General features: G+C 37.5%; 1 protein-coding gene across 1 annotated transcript in view; it reads right to left on the bottom strand.

Moving 5' to 3' along the window:
- LOC137010705 (tensin-1-like) overlaps positions 1-24,431 on the bottom strand; it is a 44,742-nt gene that overhangs the window by 5,985 nt on the left and 14,326 nt on the right. The window contains exons 9-22 of the mRNA XM_067372961.1: positions 24,294-24,354; positions 22,249-22,324; positions 22,014-22,143; positions 21,846-21,911; positions 21,657-21,773; positions 9,900-11,429; positions 8,243-8,320; positions 7,307-7,494; positions 7,095-7,170; positions 5,407-5,490; positions 5,070-5,096; positions 1,741-1,888; positions 656-1,299; positions 478-567 (exon numbers count right to left, since the gene is read on the bottom strand). Of these exons, the coding sequence (XP_067229062.1) occupies positions 478-567; positions 656-1,299; positions 1,741-1,888; positions 5,070-5,096; positions 5,407-5,490; positions 7,095-7,170; positions 7,307-7,494; positions 8,243-8,320; positions 9,900-11,429; positions 21,657-21,773; positions 21,846-21,911; positions 22,014-22,143; positions 22,249-22,324; positions 24,294-24,354 (3,315 nt within the window). The remainder of the gene's footprint in view (positions 1-477; positions 568-655; positions 1,300-1,740; positions 1,889-5,069; positions 5,097-5,406; positions 5,491-7,094; positions 7,171-7,306; positions 7,495-8,242; positions 8,321-9,899; positions 11,430-21,656; positions 21,774-21,845; positions 21,912-22,013; positions 22,144-22,248; positions 22,325-24,293; positions 24,355-24,431) is intronic.

The raw sequence follows: 24,431 nt of genomic DNA, 5'->3' as shown, positions 1-24,431 counted from the left end.
TTATAGAAGGTTCAAGTGGTGTGTACACTGAGTTCAAGTACGGCTGTTTCTAAAGCACGCAGTGCCATCTGCTGTTAAAACACTGCTCAGAATCGATTCTAGAGAGAACGCGATGCATTCGGAAAAACTCAGAATCAAACCAGAATTTTGCATTGATTTATTCTCCTATCAAACTCTAGCAGTATCTAAATATTTTACTTATTAAATATGCCTGATGGATATAACGGACATGCAAAGCACACAGTAAAGATAGACCAGTTACAGCAGCAATCAGCAAACTTGTGTATCAAAATTATCTCAGAATAACATTTATGTCTAATTTTCAACTAGGAAACTCGTATTTACGATGATTCCAACAGCATGTGAAGGCAGCATAAGCTCTGCAGGAAAGTGGATCTCGAGAGCTCTCCTGTGACAGATGGGTTTGGCTCAAATCTACATGGATTCAGAGAAAACAGTTTGTGTTGAACCTCTCACCTTGTTCCCTGGAGATTTCTGGTTTGTACCAATATTTGGATGTATCTTGAACAAATTTGATATTCAATCTAATATCTGGAGGTCCATCGGCTGAAAAGAATAAATGGTTTACTGAATAATCGATCAAATAAGTACATACATCTCTTCACATGCTTCCTAGCTGTATTTCTTATCTTACCATATATTGAGGTGATTGCAGGTCCTTGTGGTGACAACTGTGTAGGAGTAGGGGTTTTCCTACTTTCTGCGCTGTCTGCTGTAACACTTTCAGTATTTCCTGCAATGGATCCCGGTCTTATGTCCAGGGGCAAGAACAGTGAGGGGCTACAGGATTGCTCAAGAGGAAATGTGGGAGTAGCAGGTCCAGGCTGAAGCATAGAAGTGGTGCTTTGCCTGGACTGTGCCCCATGTCTCTCATCTGGAGTGGCCCGGCCCCTAGATGGGGCTTTGTGATCTGGGCTAGAAGCAACTGGAGCAGGTGAGGGGTGACGGTCTAACACAGGGCTTGGCGGGATGAATTTGCCACTACGACCCACAAGAGGACTGTTGGGAGTGGTTGGTTCACTGCTGCCACTGGCTGTTTGTATACGTCGCCCCAAGGCAGGGCTGCTTTGACCGCCAAGCCTACGTTGAAGGGCAGGGCTTGGTGGTGTATTGGTGGCCACTGTACGGTGGAGTGTGTTGGGGCTTCCTGGGACATGATGAACACCCATGATGTTGACAGTGGCCTCATCAGGGTTAAGGTAAGTGAAGGTGTCTGGGAAGAGAGGAGCCCGGATGGGCTCAGATGGAAATGATGGAAAGGCAGGCTGACTGCCAAAACTGTTCGAAAGCAAAAGAGATAAAATAGAGAAAGTATGAGTACATAAAAGAAAACAGATTTCACCCAAACAATTGAGGACACATATATTTTGGTAGTACATTAGTTCTAGAAAAGCGACTAAGTAATTAGTGATGCATTTTAGGATCATGTTCAGAGCAATTGCTCACATCTCAGGCACATGTTTATGTTGTGATTAGTAATAAATGGACAATTATTTATAATGAGGTTAATTGTATTCAGTAGTTATTGATTACCTAATAAGGAACTATTTCAATCCTAAATTTTCTTTAACTTACTGATTAGGTACTCTTGCTTCCATATTAGTTAATAGCAGTAGCTGAAGTGTTAATGTAGTACTGTCCTGAATTACTTCCTGCATAGTTGCCTATTATTTAAAAAAAAAAAAAGGGTGGTCACAGTTGTCAGATAACAACACTTACCCATCAGAGCTAGCATTGTTAACTGGCTGAGGTTGGTTGAAAGTGTGGGCAGGAGGAACTGGTCTTTCAAAAGCAGAAGGGTATGGATGCTGCATAGGAGAAATCAAACTTCCTCCTCGGACTCCTGTTCCCATGAAACCATGTGGATCTACAAGAAAAACAAAAAAACAAAAACAAACAAGAAATATAACTTGGGAATGCAACAACAATATATATCTGTGAATAACTTTTACTGACACTGTCTCAACATTACATGACACAAATTTGGGGATGATGTGATGAAAGCTCTAGGATGAGTTCAAAACAGTTGGTTTTTTAACAAAATTCAAAATGGCAGATGATGATGGATGGGTGACATTGTATGGGCCAGATGCACAAGATGGCGCCGGTGAGCTTTGGCGATGCAAGTGTGTGCATGTTTACTTCCGCTCATACTCTTCCAGTCTTAGCGACATTCGCTTTTACTGTAAGGAGAAACTTCTATATGAAACTTGGATAGATATAATGAATGTGTGTGTTGTTTTTTTTTTTATTAAACAGAAGATGATGGTCTATCAGAGATGAAAGACAACATAATTTAGTAACTTTATTTGGTAGTATTATTATTGCTAAGTGTTAACTGTATTTTTTAATATATGCAATAATTAATTGAAATGCACAGGTGAAATACAAACAGTGAACTTTTTATGCAAACATGTAATAATTAATTATTACATGTTTGCATATAAAGTTCAGTGTTTGTAATTCCCCATGCATTTCAATTAATTACTGCATTTGCTTTTGTACAAGTGAGATGAGTATAGAGCATCTGTTGCATACATCATTTTCTGTCTGGTGTCTATAAGCAGCGCATGCAACATATTTTACTATGATTAAAATATACACACAACTCTTATTGAAAACTGTTTGCGTTAACTACAGTTAAAGAAATGTAAATTAATCGTAACTATTTATTAAGATTATCTTTTTACAGTCCTTGTTTGTATCTAAAAAGATAGATATATGTAAATGTAATATATGTGGTGACAATATTGATGGAACAAGTTGATGAAAATATGCACAGAACTGAGAAAATAGTATTAATGGAGATAAATTATAGCCTGTGTCTCACAGGGCAAACGTGCAGATGTTTAAGGGATGATTTATGCAAACAACTCTCTAATCATTGTTATTCCTGTAGTTGTAAGCTTTCGTATGTCTGTTCTCAGGGAACTACTAAACATGTTTTTCTGGTCCAAGTAGGCTACAGGTTTCCAGTGTATAGGTATAATCATTTTAAGATATTTTTTTACATTTCAGTTCAAATGTTGCACAACAAGTGCATGCAATATGAATATTTTTGAGAAATAAAATATTTATTGATGGGTGTGAAGAGCTAACTGATGGCGCTGTATAATGTCTTACCTTGTTTTTACATAAATCTTTTTATTATGTTTTATTTTAAGTGTTAAAACAGATTCTATAAACAACTACAAAAGATAATTTTGGGCATTCTTCAGCTCTCTGCACTGGCATCAGGCAAGTGTCTATGCACACACACTCACTAGAAAAATCCTACATGGCGGCCATATGCAACTAGCCCATTACTCATGATGTGCTGAATCTAAAAGAGCAGGATCATGACTTAAGGCCAAAGAATACCAATGTCAGTTCGGAGAATGACCTTCTAAACATGCTGGTGCTGTCCTGAAGCATGCTCAGGGCATTGTCTAAATCAGGGGAAGCCGACCCTGCTTCTGGAGAGCAACTGTCTGCAGAGTTTAGCCTCAACTTTAATCAAACACACCTGAAAATAGTTCAGACAGGTGTACTGGAGCACATTGAAACTAAACTCTAAAGGACAGTAGATCATCAGAAGCAGCATTAGCCTCTCTTGGTCTGAATGAATCGAAATTCAATGCAACAACTTCTGTTAATATAGTATATTTTATGACAAAATTCAGAATTATCATTGAGAAATATTGCTGACCAATGTAAACATTATCATTTTAATTATGACAAGAGTTATACTGGATTTATTATGACACAGAAATATCAGTAACACTTTACATTAAGGTTCATTTGTTAACATTAGTTAATGTACTAACTAACATGAACTAACAGTATTTATTAATGTTTGTTAATGTTAGTTATTAAAAATCCAGTTGTTCATTCATTATGTTAGTTCTCAGTGCATTAACTAATGTTAACAAATACAACATTTGATTTTAATGCATTAGTAAATGTTGAAATTAACATGAAATTGCACAGAAGGCTTAAAATGCATGTTTGAGCTGTTTTAACTGAAAGCAACTTGCACTGATATATCTTAAAATATGCCAGAGCCATTGTTTTGTCTCAAGATGCACACCTGTAATGTTTTTTTTGTTTTTTTCTAGGGTACATTTATAAAAGCTACTTAAATGCCTTAATTGAGCTAAGGCCTAATCCTGGCTTGTCTGTGAAACAAGGCCTAGGATTAATAAATGCTGTGGAAATATTGTTAATTCTTAGTTCATGTTAACTAAAGTACTGTAGTTAACTAATGAAACCTTATTGTAAAGTGTTACAGAAATATATGTTAAAATACCTCAATTAAATAATTATTTTTCTTTTTGATACACTTTATGCTGCCTAAAGCCCAAAGTATACTTCACTTTTTACGCGTATGTGAGGGTCAGTGTACAGAGCGCATGATGCAAATTTCGTCATCTTTGTACGTGCAAGTTGCACATGACCATTTATTTATTTTTATTTTTTGTTGTTGCAGTAATTAGTTTATCCACAAGGTGGCAACCGTGCCCTGGGGGCGTCGATTCACAAGGTAGTTAAAGAAAAACTGCATAAACAGTAACGCATGCAAGCTACAGTGACAATGGAGGCCTACATAGACGAGAGATTGTACGAAGAGATTAGAAAGTACCCTCATTTATACAACTCTAACATGAAAGAATACAGATGTTTACATGGGTTGTACCTCTTGGCAAGAGATTGTTCAAAACTGCGCATGCATTGAACGCCTGTGTATGTGTACGAGTCAAATGAAGTATACTTTGCAAGACGTTTCAGGCGTACGCATGAAAAAGAAGTATATCCAGTATATCCATTTATTACAACGAATGGAAGGTGTTTGGGCATGTTTATTTATCATATGAATTTTATTAGGAAAAAAACTTCAAGAGACTTTTGTCAAAATATTGTTGACACTATAATACTGAAATACCATTTCAATACAAGTCACATAAACAAGAAGGGATTTCAGGAGTTAACAGGAGTGAATGTGTAGCATTCTTGAGTATAATGAACATGTCATTGTTAGAGTTTCCACTGTCATCTCAAAATACTCTTACCTTCCATACCATCACTAGAATCAGAATCTGACAGCGGCAGACATAAAAAGAGAAAGAGGAGCAATGACAGTTTTTGGAGTTTTTTTTTTTTTTTTTTAAGGCAATATTAACAGTGTGAATGTGAATGCATAGCAGGGAGACAGTGACAGAAATCAGCACTGCAGATAAATGAGAGGTGTGGGGCAATGGGGTATTAATGAACTCTACTAGCCATGTAATGATTAATAAACCAAGCAATGCACTTATTAAATTATTGCAAAATTTGAAAATATAAAAATGAATCCTTTACATTAAATAATAGTTTACAGTTGACCAGACTGGTTTTATAGGTACTCACCTGAGCTGCTTTGTTGTACCAGAGCTTCTGCAGGGTTCTGGGCCTTCAGGCCTGTGGCTGAATGAGTGGCCTGACCAGAATGGCCTATTTAAACAAAAGTTAGGAAAAAAGACTTTGATTGTCGGGTTTAAGCTGTCCATCAGAAAAATTGTATACATATTTGAGGTAAATAATGTCCATAATTTAAGCAGCAAGGAGGAGTTGAGTGCCCTTGATTCATGCAAATGGCCAAAATCAGAAGCCATTGAAATTAAATATACGAGTGTTGAAAATATGAGTTATTTTAAGTCTTATAAGAGGCTTCCCTTAAATCATTAAATGATTAGTTCAATTCAGAATTTACTCACCCCCATGTCATCCAAGATGTTTACGTCTTTCTTTCTTCAGTTGAAAAGAAATGAAACATTCCAGGATTTTTCTCCATATAGTGGACTTCACTGGGGTTCAACGGGTTGAAGGTCCAAATGTCAGTTTCAGTGCAGCTTCAAAGAGCTCTACATGATCCCAGACGAGGAATAAGAGTCTTATCTAGAGAAACCATCGCTCATTTACTAAAAAAAAACAAAAAAAAACCAAACACATTTTTTAACCACAAATGCTCATCTTGCACTGCTCTGTGATGCTCCACGCATTACGTAATCACGCTGGAAAGGTCACGCGTGATGTAGGCTGAAGTACTGCGATAGGGCGAAAAACTCAAAAAACATTTTCTTTTGCAGCTTCAAAATCGTCAGACATCGTTGTTTTGTGCAAGATGACCATTTGTGGTTAAAGTTTATAAATGATTTTTTTTTTTTTTTTTAATTGACCATTGGTTTCTCTAGATAAGACTCTTATTCCTCGTCTGGGATCATGTAGAGCTCTTTGAAGCTACACTGAAACTGACATTTGAACCTTCAACCCGTTGAACCCCAGTGAAGTCCACTATATGGAGAAAATCCTGTAAAAAATATTTCTTTTTGACTGAAGAAAGAAAGACATGAACATCTTGGATGACATGGGGATGAGCAAACTATCAGGAAATTTTAATTCTGAAGTAAACTAATCCTTAAACTTTGTATGAACGAGCTAAACTATTACAATATACATATATAAGTATTTAACTTATTCCAGAGGTAGTTAGAACAACAAAATCAGTACTGATACATAGTATCAAACCTCTTGTTATGCATGGGCCGCTTCTCACATCTCTAAACATGCTGGTAAATAAATAAATAGGTCAGGGTAAAAGGCATTTAAGCATTCAGCATTTCACCTAACCTTGCCACAGAATAGTTTTTCACCTGCAGCCTCCCTTGTCACAACAGAGAAAGCATTTTTGTGTAAAATTCTATGTAAGTTCAGTATTCAATGCAAATTATTTCTACCAATGTTTTCATCATTGTTTGGTATTTGAAAGCCATTACTTCCATAACTATGTGTTTAGTCCATACAAAACATTTTTTCAACAGAGGAATTAATATCATGATGGAATGGAAGTATTCACTGGTTTATCACATTCTGAAAGTAGCATTAATTAATAAAAATATCATGAAAGTAAAAAAGCACAAATTACATCTTCATCTTCACATTTAGCTTTACTTTTTCATTTTTTTGTTTATTGATTTCACATGTTCAAACATGGGGTCTGTGGCAAGGTTTTGGGCAAAACAGGATAGGTAGGAGTCAGGACAGGAGATATATCTCACCACCACTACTGCGGGTTGGACTAACAGGAACTGATACCATCTCATCAAAGGCCTCCCTGTAACTATGCACAGGCTTCTGAAAGGGAAACATATAGGATTAGAAAATATTACAGTACAATCAATAATAATCTATTGTGCTATATATGGTAATACACAAAGTAAAACCACTTAACAATAACTTGTTTAAAACAATACAATGTTAAATTAAATACCTCCTTGGGTTGTCCACCTGGGTTCATTGCAATTGTGTTGACAAACTCTGGAGATACAGGCTTCAATGGAGAACACACCCCGTGGGCTGCACTGTCATTTTGGCTGCTGAGGTACTGGCTCTCACTGGTGGTTCGTCGGCGTGTAGTTGGCATGGCTTCATCTGGGGTTACTGTACGTGAATGTGATCCTAAAGAACACGGAAGAGTGTTCTAAGTTCTTCAAGCAAATGCAGATCATGTGTAGGCCTAACCATGGTCTAATTTTAACCTTTTGCAGGTGATTTGAGAAAATGCCATAAATATTCCTTACTTTACTGCATTTCCTAAATATCTATTAAATATGTATTTTGTTTACAGCTATTTTACTATAATAGGCCAGGCACCACATAACTCAATGATTTTGATGACTGAAAGCTCCTCAGATCCAGGCCTTACATATGTGTACCAACAATTGTGATAATAGTTGGTTGCATTCAAAAGTTATAGCCATTTAATTAAAAATGGAGCAGCCATGTTGGATTTAAACTTTAACATGGTTTTGATAATTATTGATATTGAGACAGAAAATGCTCCTACTTGATGGACATTAAATAATATACAAATTTGCATTTCTCTTGACCCAAGCATTCCAGTGATATAAATCAGAAATAATCTGTGATATACAGTATTGTTCAGACGTTACACCCCAAAATGTGATATTCTTGATGACTTTGTGCTGGGATCCCAATAATGCTGTGCACTTAAATCTTCACTATCATTACCTGCACACCTTCAGTGCTTGGCCCCTAAATATTACCATATATATTAAAAAATAATAATAATAAAACAAAACAAAACAAATCAAGGCAGAATGTGCAAGTAAGATGACAGAGATGTAGAAAGAGAATAGAAGGGAGTAGGAGATGGAGAGGTGGAGGATCGTGAGAGGGGACAAACCAGAGAAGGAATAGGAACGATGATGTTCGGACCGGAAGGACATGCTCTTGGAGATGCCCCGGATGCGAGCGTTGTACTCTGGGTGGAGAAATAATGGAGTGGGTTGAAGCAGAAGAAGAGGAGAGTGAAGATGCAGGTGGGGTATCAATGGTGTGAGGGGTGGTCCATATGCCAAAGCAGAGATAGACAGATAGGGGAAAAACAAGAAAAAGGAAAAAATGGTGAATCTGAACCCTAATTTCTGGAACCTGTCACATTGCTACACACTTGGTGACAATGCTTCATTACTAGAATCTGTTTTTGTAATTGTATGGGGCTTTATGTGATTAAATAATCAAGTAACTAAAATGATATAGAGGCCTGCTATAATGCTAAGAGGCACAAGAGACACAACAGCCTACTGAAGCCAAAAGTATACTTCACTTTTTACACGTACGCAAGGGTGCAAATTTCTTCATCAGAAGAGTACACACGTACTGTACATGCAACGGCAGATTTTTTACAGGTTGCACATGCGCATTTAACTTTTTTTGGCAGTAATTAGCTTATCCACAAGGTGGTAACCATGCTCTGCGGGCATCAATTCACAAGGTACTCAAAGAAAAACTGCATAAACAGAACAGACCGGAACACATGCAAGCTACAGCAACAATGGAGGCCTATATAGATGACAGATTGAGCAGATTGTTAGAAAGTACCCTCATTTGTACAACTCTAGGTTTATATGGGTTGTAAGTCATGGCGAGAGATTGCTCAAAACTGTGCAAGCATCAAACACTTGAGTATGCGTACGAGTCAAATGAAGTATATTTTGCAAGGCTGGGTTTTAGAATAAGTTTGCTTCAGAAAGCTCATCCCAGCAATTCAATTCATTGCCAGAAGGTGGTGTAACTATTTATTTTCCTGTAAATTCAATAGTCTGTTGCCCAAGCCAGAGAATGCATGGTAGCTGAAGCACAGCATGGTAAGGTCTATTCTGGCTGCTAATGACTTACATCTTTGCAGCTTGACTTCTACACAGAGGACAGTGTTGATGTAAACGGTGTGAGTGTCTGCCAGAAATACTCTACATCCACAGGAGACGTGATGACACCGCTGTAATCTTCTTTCATCATTCTTTAGTGTGTAGGTCAACTTTATAGTTCAATATTAGAACATGTGTTCATTGTATATCCATGCCCTGGGACAGGGGCGTAGTTTGTGGGGGAGATGGGGGGGAGGTAACCCCCCAATATTCAAATCCATCAGTTACAACCACCCCCCCCCCCCCCCCAAACTAGGCCCTTGCCCTGGGACATACTTGAAGGGAAATTTTTTCCAATGTTTATATGTTTAGTCTATCTCCTATAGGACTAAATCAGGAGATGCATTACATCTCATGATGTAAAAATGAGTGCTAAGGCTAGGTAGAATCATATCCTGATTATCCATCAAGTTGTCACTTACAAACTTTTAAATGAACAATAAACGTGGGCCAACTTCAGCTACATTTGTCTAGCTTTTTTCTCGGTTTTCTCTAAATTACAGAGGTAAAACTAAGAAAATCTATTTCTGTACATAACCTATTTTACTGTTTTTTTTTTTCTTTCAAATTTCACCCCTCTTATATTCATCAAAAGCTGTGTATTCAGAAGAAAAGTGTTTCCTTCTTCCTCACCTGCCACACGTTGGGCCACAAGACCCTCAAGGTTCGGCATCTCTTCCTCAGACTTTGGCTCAGGCTCTTTTGCAGGGGTAACAGGGGGGAGTGGTGATGACGATGTGCTGTAGCTTCTCTGAGGGCCTGGGAATATGCCCTGAAGATCTGGAGAGTAAGACGCCTCGCTAGTTCCTGGGTAGACATACTGGGGTTTGATTGGAGATGGCAGGGGTAAAGTTGGGGATGGTGTTGTAACAGATCCTCCTCGGATACTGTAGGGATCTTGCTGATAGATTGGTGAATGGGTCTGAGGGGACTGGTAACTCCTTTGATGATGCTCAGATAGTGGAGTCATGGGGTAAGCGGGTGATGATCTTTGTGAGGACTGGCCAAAACTGGCAGAGGAAGAGAGAGGCGGGCCACCAGTGACACTATAAATGGCCTGGTCAGCCTGGTAAGAAGGTCTGGCTAGAGTCTGGGCAAAAGGTGGATGGAAAGCTGAGATATTCTCACCTGGGGGAGCACTCTGAGACTTGGGAACTGGTGTATGTGAAGGCTCCAAGTCAAGCATGAGCATGTTTAGGGCATCTATAGACTGTTCGACATCCTGCTGTGATCCTCCTCCACGAGTTGGGAAGTGTGGAAGGGCACCATTCGAGCCAAAGAATGGGTCATCCACAAGACCATATTGATGCCAAGCACTGAGCCCTCGTTGCACTGCTTCTCGGCTGCTGGTATTACGTTCAGGAGCTTGCGGCAAGTATCGAGGTCCACCATCCAGCACCAGGCCACCGTATGACTGCGAGCGATACATGCCTTCGTTCTGCCCACTGTAGTCTATCAGTCCATGTGCTGATGATGACCCTCGAAGCTGATGGACAGGCATCTCCTTTTTAGGCCTTCGCTCTAGGAAGGTGTCACGTTGTCTGTCTACTTCTACTACAGTGGATTCAGTGACTGCTTTGCTGTCAGCTGGTGTATCTTGACCCTCAAAGGAGGAGAGTGTGCCAAGACTGCCTGCACTGTTATCTCCAACCTGGCTTTCCGGTAACTCGTCGTCAATAATATCAGTTTCACGCTCAGCACCTGCTTGTCCGTTAACGTGGACTTGGGCAGGCACAAGGTGCCGCACACCACCCCCTGGGCTTGTGTTGGCAAAAGCGAGGAAATTCTGATGAGGGAGATGTGGTGGTCCCTCAGAACCACTCAGAAGCTGTTCCAACTCTCGGTTCTCACAAGGGCTAATTGCAGTCTCAGGGGGAGCTTGGCTCACAGGCCCCGAGGATGACAAAGACTGTTGAGCATCATCTGTGCGGTCTGTCTTAACAGAAGCAGTGGAGTTGCCTGAGTCACTGCTGACAGAAAGGGCGTGGTCTGCAGCCGGGAGTGGATGGTTGGCCACTGGAAGAGGAAGAGCGTGTTCTACTACAGGAGGAGTACGGTTGGTTGAATAAGCATCACTGGCAGACACAATACCCTCAAGAGAGTCTTTCTTCTGAACTTGGGCGTAAAGGCTGCTGTTTACTGGACCTTGAGAATGAGCAACGTCTGAAAGAGAGGTTATAAAAATTAAAAATAGTCTCATGAGCATTAAGGCCCTTTCACCCCAAGAATGACAACTATAGAGATAACTATAACGATAACTATATTTGCGTCCACACCTACGAATGATAAGAGTCTGTTTATTCTAAGCTCACGCACTGCAGTTTCAAAGTGTGTACAACATGTTTTCGCTGTTCTTGTTGCATTTACATGGCTTTAACCAGCAGATGTCCTCAGCATGCTATGTTTCGAATGAATAGCTAGTGTAATCGATCTAATCTAACAGAGAATTTAGCAGACAAAGTCAGTATAGTGGAATAAAAACAACACCTAGTCTTTTTCACTACAACTTTAAAGGAAGCAAGACAATGTAGTCGAAACTAGCGCTGGATATCTGAAGTATTTTTTGTTTTACACTGTTTGCTAGTCTGGCTTAATGATCTCATCGTTAATACTTCTCACCATTTATTCCGAAGGTATGACCGATTGTTTTCCATATATCCATTTTCTTTAATGTATCCTTGAAAAAAAGGGGTTGGATTTCACTTTTTTGGGACCTCGTGGTTAACTTCTCCGCAATATTGTCTGCCACTTTAAATGCGCGAGCCCTTAAATTAGAATGGATCTGATTGGCTGTCAGTGTTTTATCGTTCAACAGCTGGAAAAAAAAAAACATTCTGAAAGAGATCCTAATGATATCGTTTGTCTATATCATTATAGCTGTGGTGTGGACAGTGCTATTCTTTTATATTTAGAATGATTCTTAGAACTATATAGTTATCGTTATCTTTATAGTTACCGTTCTTGGTGTGAACGGGCCTTTATAGACTCACTTTGTAAGTTTTCTGCATTAGAAACAGTATTCTCTATACTAGATCACTCAAAAATGAAACTTCTGCCATCATTTGCTCACCCTTTTGAAATGTCATTAAACCTATACATGTTAGTACAGATGACAGATCCACTATCTTCCATACAGTTTCTCTTCTGGGTCAAGCTTTGACAATGGAGGCCAACAGATCAAATTCACAGCAAAGGGGAAGATTTTCAGTGAACAACAATTAAAATTTTATTCTGTACCTTGCACAACCTATCACATGGATTTAGAAGACTTCAGAACACCTTCTATTTGGAGCCTCTTCAGCTATCTGCATATATCATATAATCAGCAACAGATGACAAATCTCCACATCAGCCATGAACCTGTGTGGATGGCTGCCTATATGGTAAAGCATCCAAAAACAGGCCAGTTTTAGCATCATCACACCTTTAATGTTTAAAAATGAGAGAAGAAATTGTTATTGGCCATCACAGATATGTGCCAGTACTGTTTCTTTCAGCGGTTAAAGGCTTTGTGAGGTCAAGTTATTTGAGTTTTTGACACACCATGTCTCTGGGGCAATGACACTAACCTTGCCATCTGATTTTGCTCTATAACAGAATGATGCCCAGCAGGTATAATCATCATATTTCCCAAAAGAAAATACAGTGGTCGCAAACTTCTGATGTATGACACAGGTAGCATTGCATTGGGCACAATACCTACTCTTATATTTCTATGTATTTTTCTTTTAATGGTTTTCACTAAAGTATACTGTTCTTCTCTCGCATTCATGTATTCTCACACACAGTTTAATAATGCATTTTGTCTAGCTTGAAACCAGCACAATGCTTTAGCAGAAATAAAAGTTGGTATGTGATCTGTTCCCTTTCAAGGGGAACTCAAAGCTGCAATAGTTGCTGAGAATCCCTCAACCTCCCCCAGCTCCACCCGTATATATCTGCTATGAGTAATTTCATGTACGCTTTTTGTGCAGAAGCAGTATTTCTTACAGGCTTTCAGCAGTGTGTACTGGCAGTAAATTGACTAGAGAGATACAGCTAGAGATCCTCTAGCTGGAAAGGGTGCTTGATCGGGTGCTGATCATTATCGACCAATAATAGCTTTATATAGTTTGATCAGTGCTCTCTATAAAGGCTGATCAGATTATGCAAAATTCATTAGACATTTTTTCTATGCATTGCTTTACTACATCCACTGGTCTGGCAGTTCTACCATTTGTCTGAAAAGGACAATAAATTTGCAACGTCTTTGCGGAAAGCAGAGAAAGCAAGAAACTAGGGCTGTGCGATTTTAGTGCATTTCTTTCCTTCACTCCTCGCTTTCATTCCTCCCTAAAAACTTAATGTTCAAATCAGTCTACTGTTGCTAAACTGCAGAACAGGTTTGATAATAAAAAGAGTTATTAAAAATGCATTAAGCCACGAAAGTGATACTGTTCCTCAAGTTGCTTTCTGTGTGTGCACTCCAAGACAGATTGGAACATGGACACAATATCTAGTGATGGGCGATTTCAAAACACTACTTCATGAAGCTTTGAAGCAGGTTTTCAGTGAAGTGTCTCTTGCTGTCTGGCTGGTATAGGCAGTAGAGGACATTTTTTGTTAGTATCAGTAATTTCTCCTCATAAACTGAGCCTGTCATGTGGGAATGCCAAAGGATCCATCTTAGGGCTCTGTTGTTCTCCCATTACATGCTCGGTTCCCTCTGGCTTCAATCTTCTACATATACAAATCTAATATAATTGCTATGCTGATGATTCTTAGCTCTACCTCACAGACCTAACCATAGTTGTTTTCTAGGTAATCTATTTAACCTCATAGGGAGGTCAGACCCAATGCAAGTCTTAATATTTTCCTTTAATACTGTGCTTTTTAAATTGTACAGCACTTTGATTTGACTGCTGTTGTTCTTAAAAATGCTGCATAAACACTGACTTAAGGACAATTTTTGAGCAACAGTATCACTGTGCAGTATAAACTAATACCACTGTCAATCAAATTGACAAAATTTCTGAAATGCAATGACACTGAAAGGAAATGATCAAAAAAAAGGAAGATGAAATGGTGAGACAGCTGTAGCTAGTAGCTGTCTCACTGAATAGTAGTTGTCTCATAGATATTATCTCATAAAGCCTGTGTCTGTTACCCCTATTTGGTAAATACAAAAAATTCCCAATCCCATTTCAGGGTAAAAATTTAATTGATGTTCAACAAATAAAAAACAGCTATAATACAGATGAGCAAATGATAAAGCTTGGGTTGCTGAATATTCGATCGCTTACTTCAAAAGCACTCATTGTTAATGATATGATTTCAGATAATAACCTAGATGTGCTGTGTTTGACAGAAACCTGGCTAAAACCGGACGATCACATTACTTTAAAGGAGTCCACACCCTAAGGTTACTGTTATAAACACAAGCCACGTCTAAAAGGCAAAGTGGGAGGTGTTGCTGTAATTTATAGTAATATCTTTAGTATTACTCAAAAGTCTTTCAAATATAATTCCTTCGAAGTGATGGTGCTTTATGTAACGTTATGTAGTGTACATTAATTTGCTGATTTTCTATCAGAATTAGCACTTGTTGGTAATTTTAATATCCATACAGATAATGAAAAAGACTCATTGGGATTGGCATTCACAGACATTCTAAACTCTATTGGAGTTAGACAACAAGTGTCAGGACCCACTTAATGTTGAAATCATACTTTAAATCTAATACTGTCACATGGAATCGATATTGATGCCTTTGAAATTCCAAGGCTGCAAAACCACCTCCCTGTTACAAATATGGTAGAACTATCACTTCTACCACTAAAGATTGCTTTATAAATAATCTTCCTGATCAGTTTCATCTCCTCAGCATACCAGACAGCTTAGAAGAACTCAATGTTGCAACAGAAACTATTGACTGTCTTTTCTCCAGCACATTAGACACAGTTGCTCCTTTGCACTTAAAGAAAATTAAGGAAAATAGTCCAATGCCGTGGTACAACAAGCACACTCGGAGCCTTAAGATAGCAGCCAGAAAAATGGAGCGCAGCTGGAAGAAAACAAAACCAAAGGTTTTTCACATTTTGTGAAAACCATTTTTGCATACAGAAAGGCCTTGAAAACTGCTAGATCTGCTTATTTTTCAAATATCTTAGAAGAAAACAAACACAACCCTACGTATATATTTGATACAGTGGCCAAATTATCGACAAAATAAAGCTTCAGTAGGTTTAATTAGGTCTAATGGGCTTGAGCTTTTTGACCCAAGTTTGACCCAAGGCAAATGAGACAGCAACTATAATATTAATAAGAATTGCCCAATCACCTCTGTGTTCTGTATTCTCCCACACTGCAACATTGTAACTTAAACCTGATTAGTTGTGTGTAACTAATTAATGATTGTTGTTTGGCGTTCAGAAAATATTGCTTGGCACAAACTTGCTTGGCATAATGATGGCCAAGTTTTACTTAGTCTGTCTAGCAACAGCCATGGCATTAGGTTAGGGCCAAGGGAATGATATCATGGGTAAATAATGCCAGAGTGTTGGTCAAGAGTGAGGGCCACTGCAGTTCAACATACCATAATCTTGTTATACTGGCCAAATTTATAAATAGAGAGAGAAAGATGAGGACATTCTAATAAATAACAAAAGGACAAAGACAAAAAAGAAACGTAAGGTCACGGAATGAGAGGCGACAGACACATGCAGACAGACAGACAGCAGGGAGAGGTTGAAAAAAGAATATGAGGTGGGAAGCAGACATGTAGACAGCTAGTCAGATATATAGAATGGCTGACTGACAGACAGATAGACAGACATACATGGGGGGAGGGGTGTATTATGGCAATTTACAGGAATGAAATGGGCCAATGGTAAGCTGACAGGAATGGCAGTGACATGTGAAAGCCTAAGAGGCATCATGATACTGTAAAAAAAGGGGTAGGAGTGGGGTGGGGGGTGATGAACTGTTTATATTCAACATGAAGTCACATAGCTATCCAGCTGCTGCTCAGTAAGCTCATTCACGTTGAGCATAACATCCTATCAACACTCACACGCACACTCACGCACTCGCACACAAACATAGAACACTATTCAAATTAACATGCCAATAATAATTAAATATAAGAACTACATGAAGAAACTTTCGTTGCTATAAAAATTTTACAAAACAACACAGATGATAATATTACTTGTGAGAAGACCTTTTATTCAAATACTTACACGTGTAAATATAAGTGGTTTAAGGAGAACAAAGAACATCTAAAATATCTCCCACTAAAAAAAAAAGAAAAAAAGAAAAAGAAACAACTTTCCTAAGAACAAATGATGGAAATGCTTTCTTTAGGTTTTAATAAAATATTATTATATTAAAAATATTATTATACTATTTAAATTCTTTGCAATTATTTGCTTGTTGCATTTTTAAATTGTAAATATCCAGCGGTGCCGAAGCGATTCTACGACAGCTGTTGTGGCTAAGGAATATTTCTTGCCTTAAATGTAAGATATCATGAGGTAGAATCAAAATATGATGAATAAAGATATTAAGGGTAGCTGAGATATTGAGGAGCTAAAGCTAAAGGTCAAAAAAATGTAGTTTTGCTACAATATACACTCAAGCATGGACAAGATAATGTTACTCCTGATGTTCTTAGCATGATTAGAGACTATTCCAAATAGCAAATTGTGTCCTTCATTGGAATCAAAAATGCCTTGTGCAAATGACATTTGCTTACATTTAACAAGCGACAGAGAAATAATGATCTAATAAATACATTCTTAAGTATTCCGGTAACACTTTACAAAGAACTAATACTATATTCTTAGAGCATTTATTAGCCTTTGTTAATGCAGTTCATAAAATATTCATGTTCATGCTAATTCACAGTGCATTAACTAATGTTAACAAATACAACTTTTGATCTTAATAATGTATTAGTAAATGTTGAAATTAATATTGTAAATACTTTAGAGGTATTGTTCACTGTTAGTAGTTAATGTTAACTTTTCTTTGTTTTACAAGCTTTAAAATTCAAAAATTTTCTGTGTAGCCTATTCAATGTGATCTCATGTTTTGTGAGGATTTATAAAAATTAACATGGCAATGATAATTTAATAGAAGAACTACATAAAAATACTTGCGTTGTTTCAAAAATCACATCCCAAAACATCACAAATGATAATATTACTTGTGAGAAGACATTTTATACAAATACTTACATTTGTAAATATTCTGGCTACAGCACTTTAAGGAGCACAAAGAATATCTAATATATATAAAAATGACACCAAGTCACTTGAACACACACATTCATTGAGAATGAGTATACAGTTATAATAAGGATACTTCGACTGTAACACTCACCTACTCTCAAGCCCAATGGAAAATCAAATTCAAATTCAGTTCGATTCCAAAAACGTTATTAAACGCTGCTCACCAGAGACTTTGCCAGTCTCTGTATCTTCGTTGTGAGATCATTGTGTCCAGTTCATTAATCAGAGTCGCTATCATTTGTGAGTCACTCTGACCGAGTGTCACAGTCACCTCTCTCTGTCCCACACACTTCCCTCTTAGTCATTCCAAAAATGCCATGAAGCTGTGCAGCAGCCAAATATGGGAGCCTGAGCTGTAAACAAGCCCTGGTGGCTATACTGCCCCAGAGCACCGCTCTGTCTCTGTCATAGGAATACATACGCACACAGACACCACATAGCCTTAGTGGAAATATATAGAAAGAGATTTGAGAGTCTCATATCGCTTAAACTCTACAAACCATGAAGAAGAAAGTGTCGCTTAACCTCAGCTTTAATAGCCATGTTTGTCTGCTCTTGTTTATGGCTGCTTTGTGTCTTAAAGGATTAGTTCACTCCAGAATTAAAATTTCCCCCATGTCATACAATTTCTTTCTTTCTTTCTTTTCTTTCTTTTTCTTTCTTTCTTTCTTTCTTTCTTTCTTTCTTTCTTTCTTTCTTTCTTTCTTTCTTTCTTTCTTTCTTTCTTTCTTTCTTTCTTTCTTTCTTTCTTTCTTCAGTGGAAAAGAAATGAAGGTTTTTGATGAAAACATTCCAGGATTTTTCTCCATATAGTGGACTTCACTGGGGATCAACGGGTTGAAGGTCCAAATGTCAGTTTCAGTGCAGCTTCAAAGAGCTCTACATGATCCCAGACGAGGAATAAGAGTCTGATCTAGAGAAACCATCGGCCATTTTATAAAAATAATAAACATTTATAAACTATATACAATATACACTTTAACCAAAAATGCTCGTCTTGCGATTCGCCACACATTATGTAATCATGTTGGAAAGGTCATGCATGAAGTAGGCGGAAATACCGCGGTAGGGCGGAAAAGTCCATCTCATTTTCTCCTCCAACTTCAAAATCGTCCGACATTGTTGATTTACATTTTCTTGTAAAGGGCGTTTGACTTGGTCTTTGCACGTTTGTTTTGTAGAAACTGGACCGGTACTTCCGCCTACGTCACGCATGACCTTTCCAACATGATTACGTAATGCGTGGCGCATCACAAAGCAGTGCAAGATGAGCATTTGTGGTTAAAAAATGTGTTTGTTTTTTTTTGTTTTTTTTTAGTAAATGTCCGATGGTTTCTCTAGATGAGACTCTTATTCCTCGTCTGGGATCATGTAGAGCTCTTTGAAGCTGCACTGAAACTGACATTTGGACCTTCAACCCGTTGAACCCCAGTGAAGTCCACTATATGGAGAAAAATCCTGGAATGTTTTCCTCATAAACTTTCATTTCTTTTCCACTGAAGAAAGAAAGACATGAACATCTTGGATGACATGGAGGAGAGTAAATTATCAGGAAATTTTAATTCAGAAGTGAACTAACCCTTTAATTCATTCATCAGATCACAAGTTCTGTTAAGGGTCCGATAATGTTCCAGTTTATTTTGCTTTTTAATTTCCAAATAACATGTTACGTGCCATGATAATATATACTTTTAGAGAGATAAAGGTCTATATTTTTGTCTTACTTGACTCAAGCTCTAAGCACACCTTAATCTATACTGGTATATGCCAACTCTTGTGTTGTGACTGGCAGGATTTTATAACTCCATAAAAAGGACAAGAATTTAAATTTACATTTTTATAGTAGATAATTAAGGTGGCTGAATTTAAAGTCACCTTAAAGTCTGGAGGCTGCTCGAGACTTGTCTTACATGGACTTTAAGCAGATTTTGTTAAATTCTGTTTCATAATAATTAATTTGATGGGGTGATGTGCTGTAGAAGTAATATTCATTAATGGAAAAAATGGATATATATATACACACACACACAGTTCCTGTGCCTAGAATATCTAAGTACAACCTTGCTTTGTGCACAAGGGCACTATGAAGGTGGAATAGAAAAGGGCTCTTAAAAGCATGCAAAAGCTGCATAGTTTAGCTTTAAGAATTGTCAAATAAAAAAAAATACTGCAATAACCAAAGCAGTTAATTAGAAGGGGATGTCCATAAAGTGCATCTAGAGCCCTGAGCAAAACTGCTGACACATGGGCTATTTTTTGTGAATTTTCACCTACTGCAAACCCAAACAAGTTACACAAAATGTAGCTTATCTACACAGTGCAGCACTGTATAGTTATTTATTTGCATGCAGCTCCACTGCAGATTCATTTTCATTGGGCTTTGTAATTGTGAATCTCCTTAGGGCTCTGTACCATTTTCCAAAGTCCTGTCAATGTCAAGACTGCACCAATCTTTCCTTTATTGTCCATGTGTCCATTGTATATTTAACTGTGTGTGTGTGGAGGGGGGGACCCACGTCTCCTGGCTTTACCCACCAGCCCTTCCTCCCAGAAGAGGACACTGAAGAGAGGAGTGTCAGTTTTCCACCCCTCCCCAGGGCTGCCGGCAGGGCCACTGACGCCTTCTATTTCTCTAGATGCTATTTAAAACTCTGATTGGCAGGAGGCATGGGAAGGGCTCTTTATGGCAGACCACATGGGTTTAAAAAAAAATTAAGTCAAGGGGAGAAGTGTCATAATGACCTGAGACACCATTTTTTCATTTTTTGATAGCTGAAAACAAGCAAACAATCAGTGCTATCCTATCATAAAGCCAAATGACTTTATCAGATCTGTAGTATGCTGAATACCCAGAAGAACAATCAAGTCTTGAGGAGATTTTAGCAGCAGTGAGAGGAGAATCCATATATCTCATTTAGCCCTCATTGTTCACTTGGCTGTGAACAAGAACAACTGACCCTCTCTGACTCCATAGACCAGTTTGGAGCAGACATCACAGTTACGTCAGAGTGGTGGCAGTAACAAGTGGAGGAAAATGGGCAAAATCCACAGAATAAGAGAAAAATGTTTTGTTGTGCCTTTGGATGTCAGAATCTGAATGCAAAATGTTTATAGAGTACCGTCGTTGAAGACGCCCTTTAAAGCTAAACACAGATGTTTAAGGTGCAAGTCAAAGACTGAACTGATGAAACCTGCAATGATTAGTCTACTATTAAAGCATGAATTTGATGTAAACAGTAAGTCTACATAATATTCACATATGCAGTTCATATGTATCAGTTACAGCATGAAATCATATTTTTAGATAACTTTTAAACATTTTTATCTCACAATTCTGACTTTTTTCTTGCATTTGCATGCTTATATGTCCCAGTTCGGACTTTATATCTCGCAATTGTGAGTTTATATCACAATTCTGAGGGGGAAAAAGACAGAATAAAGATCACAATTATGTTTTTCCTTCTAAGAATTGTGAGATATAAACTCAGATTTGTGAGAAAAAAAGGTCAGAATTGTGAAATATAAACTTGAAATTAACTATTTTTTATAATTAACTTCCACAGACTGCTACTGCAGAACTGTCATTTTCTGCCACCATGTAGGCTCCGCCCACAAAAACATCATCGCTGTTTGCAAACACAAAATAGGTCTTTAAAGGGAAAATGTCGTTCCACACCCGTAAGATCTTCGTTCATCTTCAGAACACAAATTAAGATATTTTTGATGAAATCCGAGAGGTCTCGTCCATAGACACCAATATAATCAACACTTTCAAGGTCCAGAAAGGTACTAAAGACATCGTTAAAACAGTCATGTGACTGCAGCGGATCAACTTTAATGTTATGAAGAGACAAAAATACTTTTTGCAAAAACAAAACAAAACATTTTTGGGTGAATTTTCCCTTTAAAGAAGCTGTCTTCACTGAGAGGACAATAATGCCAATACCACACAATACATAAACGGAAATGAAACATGGTGTACACACAAGGCAAAATGACCATTATATTTTTGACCTTGCTCCCACCCTAAACTCAGTCACACAAAAAAGTCAAAGATTCAGATAATCTGACCAGTCAGCACCTTGAGCAAGAGCACAGCAAAAACAGTTCCTCTCACCATCTTTAATGTCTTCACATCTCCTGTTGAAGTTTTCATAAGAGTCCCAGCGGATCAGGGGATCCTGGGTGTTGTAGTCCACAGAGACACTAGGTCCGTTCTGGAGATGATCCAAACCTTACAGGGACAAAAAATGAACTTTGATTTTTTTATCAATATCATATCTCTGTGCTGAAAAGATTAACTTACCTTTGATTTTCTCTGGACCAAAAGAAAAGATAAACTCCACCTTCCCATATTCCGGAAATCTCTCATCTGCTAAATCACATATTTATGATTCATGATCAGTTTGTAAGCCACAGTGCTGGTGTTTAGCCTTCATATTCACAATTAACAGTGAACATAAAACACACTAACCTTTAAATGTCTCGTCAAGGTCATTCTTGGTGAAAACCAGCGCTAAATTGTGTAATGCGCACGTGTGGAACTGCACTCTGAAGATCACATCCCTGTTCGGGTTTTGATAACGCTTGTGATAACATTTCAGCTTCAGGATGGAGGATATGAAAAAAAGGGCAGAATATGAAAATAGAAAAATTGGATTCTTCTTCAAATATAACAATAATTTTGGTGTTGACGTTGCACTTCCTACCAGTATATCTCCTTTCAGTAGCAGGCCGGGCTCAATGGTGATACAGATGCTCGTGTGGCTGTCGCCTTGAACGTTACTGTAAAACAGAGAGGGAAGAAATGATGAATGGGGTTATTACAAGCATACTTCAAACTGTCTCAATGCTGAATTACAGACTAAGCCTGAATGGATGACTAGCTTATTAAAACATTATCATCTGCTGAATAAGAACATGAAAATTTAACTAGAAGCAGTGTGGAGTTACACAGGATATTAATGCCATAAAACAGAGATGTGTTTAATGATAAGATGAGGACCTTGTCATTTAAATGTAAAAAAAAAAAAGTGCAAGTCATTGTCACTACACACACACACACACACACACACACACACACACACACACACACACACACACACACACACACACACACACACACACACACACACACACACACACACACACACACACACACACACACACACACACACACACACACACACACACACACACACACACACACACACACACACACAGGTGCAGATTAAGATGGGTTAATCCCTTAACAAGAGGGCAACAGATGTTATAACAGACTCGCACACACAGATATTAATAGCTTACAGCATGCACACTTTCAGCCTGTCATGATTTAATAATTACAAATTCTGTCATTGATTACTCCCTCTCATGTGGTTTCAAACCTGTCATTTTAACATTGAGTAAACATAAACGTCATTCAAAACAAGTTGAATGCAGCAAAAGAGATCACACAGAACTGTTATAATTTCGAATCAGGTAAATGTGTTAAATAAATTTGATGGAGTTGAACATGTTTAACCCTCTGGTCCTCTTCTTTTAGGGATCACATTTGGCTCCTTCTCGGTCAAAAGTGACCGAAGACTTGAAATGTAACTTTTTCCCCCAGGAAATCCAATGTAATATATTTTTGTTTAATAATATTTTTTGATTATTATTTAAAATTTTGAGGGTATTTTATGATACTATGCAATATTTTTAGAATTTTTATTAGCTATTTTCCCAATTGAAAATAATACACAATTTTTTTCTAATATATATTTTTTTAATTATTATTTTTTAACTAAAGTAGTAGTCCACATTAAAATAGAGACAATACATTTAAAATCAATTTTTTTGAAAGTAGATTAGTGCCATCTGGTGGGAGTAAAAAAAGAAAAACTTTTGTTATTCCATAGTTTAACCACTAGATTCAATTATATAGCGTTTTTAGACATAAATACCTATTTTTATTAAGTTTGTATTTGGATTTATACTTAGACATTCTCAAAGACTACTTTTTTTTTTTTTTTTTGTTTGAAATGTTGATTTGAAGTGTCAGTTTTTGCATTAATTTTACTACAGTCAAACCTGAACACAGAGGAGGACATTTTGTTACACTATGTAACGGACAAAACGTAACTTGTTTTATTATTGTATTTTAGCTCCCCTATTCTTGTTGTTTTCCAAGTTTGGGTCACATGTAATACCACTAGGAGGAGCTTGAGATTCTCTTGAGTTTTTGAATTTTTCCGTTTTTCCCATTCATTTCCAATGTCGGTCATTTTTGACCATGAATGAGTGTGTGATGCTTTTTTTTTTACGACCCTTTAACATATCTGAATAATGTCCATGATTTTTTTTTGTGTGTGCACATGCCTAATGCAACAAAGGTCACCAAGTGTCATCCCATTACGATGAAGCAACAAAAATTTTAAATTTAAAAAAAATTACATTTTACGGTCATTTTTGACCTAAGAGGACCAGAGATCTAATTGATTTTAAAATACAATAAACCTATTAATTCCATGAATTCAGCATTCTATGAACATGAATTGATTTAGAACATTTAGAATGTATAAGAACATTTTTGTCTCTAAAGTTGTTCATATATAAAAAATGATGTTTTAGATGCTGTCATTGATGTTAGATGTACATGTCAGTGTTTATGTCAATGAAAATGTGCAACAACCAGACTTTACACACAACATGAGATCACGACCGCACTTTACATATTAACATAACTCAGCATACACACAAGCAGTTTACTTACTAAATTCCAGATGTGTACACAGGCTGCATTGCTTGATAGATTTTGAGGAAGGGTCGGCAACCTGACAGGGTTAGATATAGTAGCACATCACTGATTTTAAGGTCGCTTGTTCAAACATAATATACATAAATTGCACTG

Source organism: Chanodichthys erythropterus, chromosome 21 (genome assembly GCF_024489055.1).
Source record: "Chanodichthys erythropterus isolate Z2021 chromosome 21, ASM2448905v1, whole genome shotgun sequence".
In the NCBI taxonomy this organism is placed as follows: domain Eukaryota; kingdom Metazoa; phylum Chordata; class Actinopteri; order Cypriniformes; family Xenocyprididae; genus Chanodichthys; species Chanodichthys erythropterus.
Note: the sequence above shows the minus strand (reverse complement) of the source record. Positions and strands in the feature narration are given on the sequence as shown.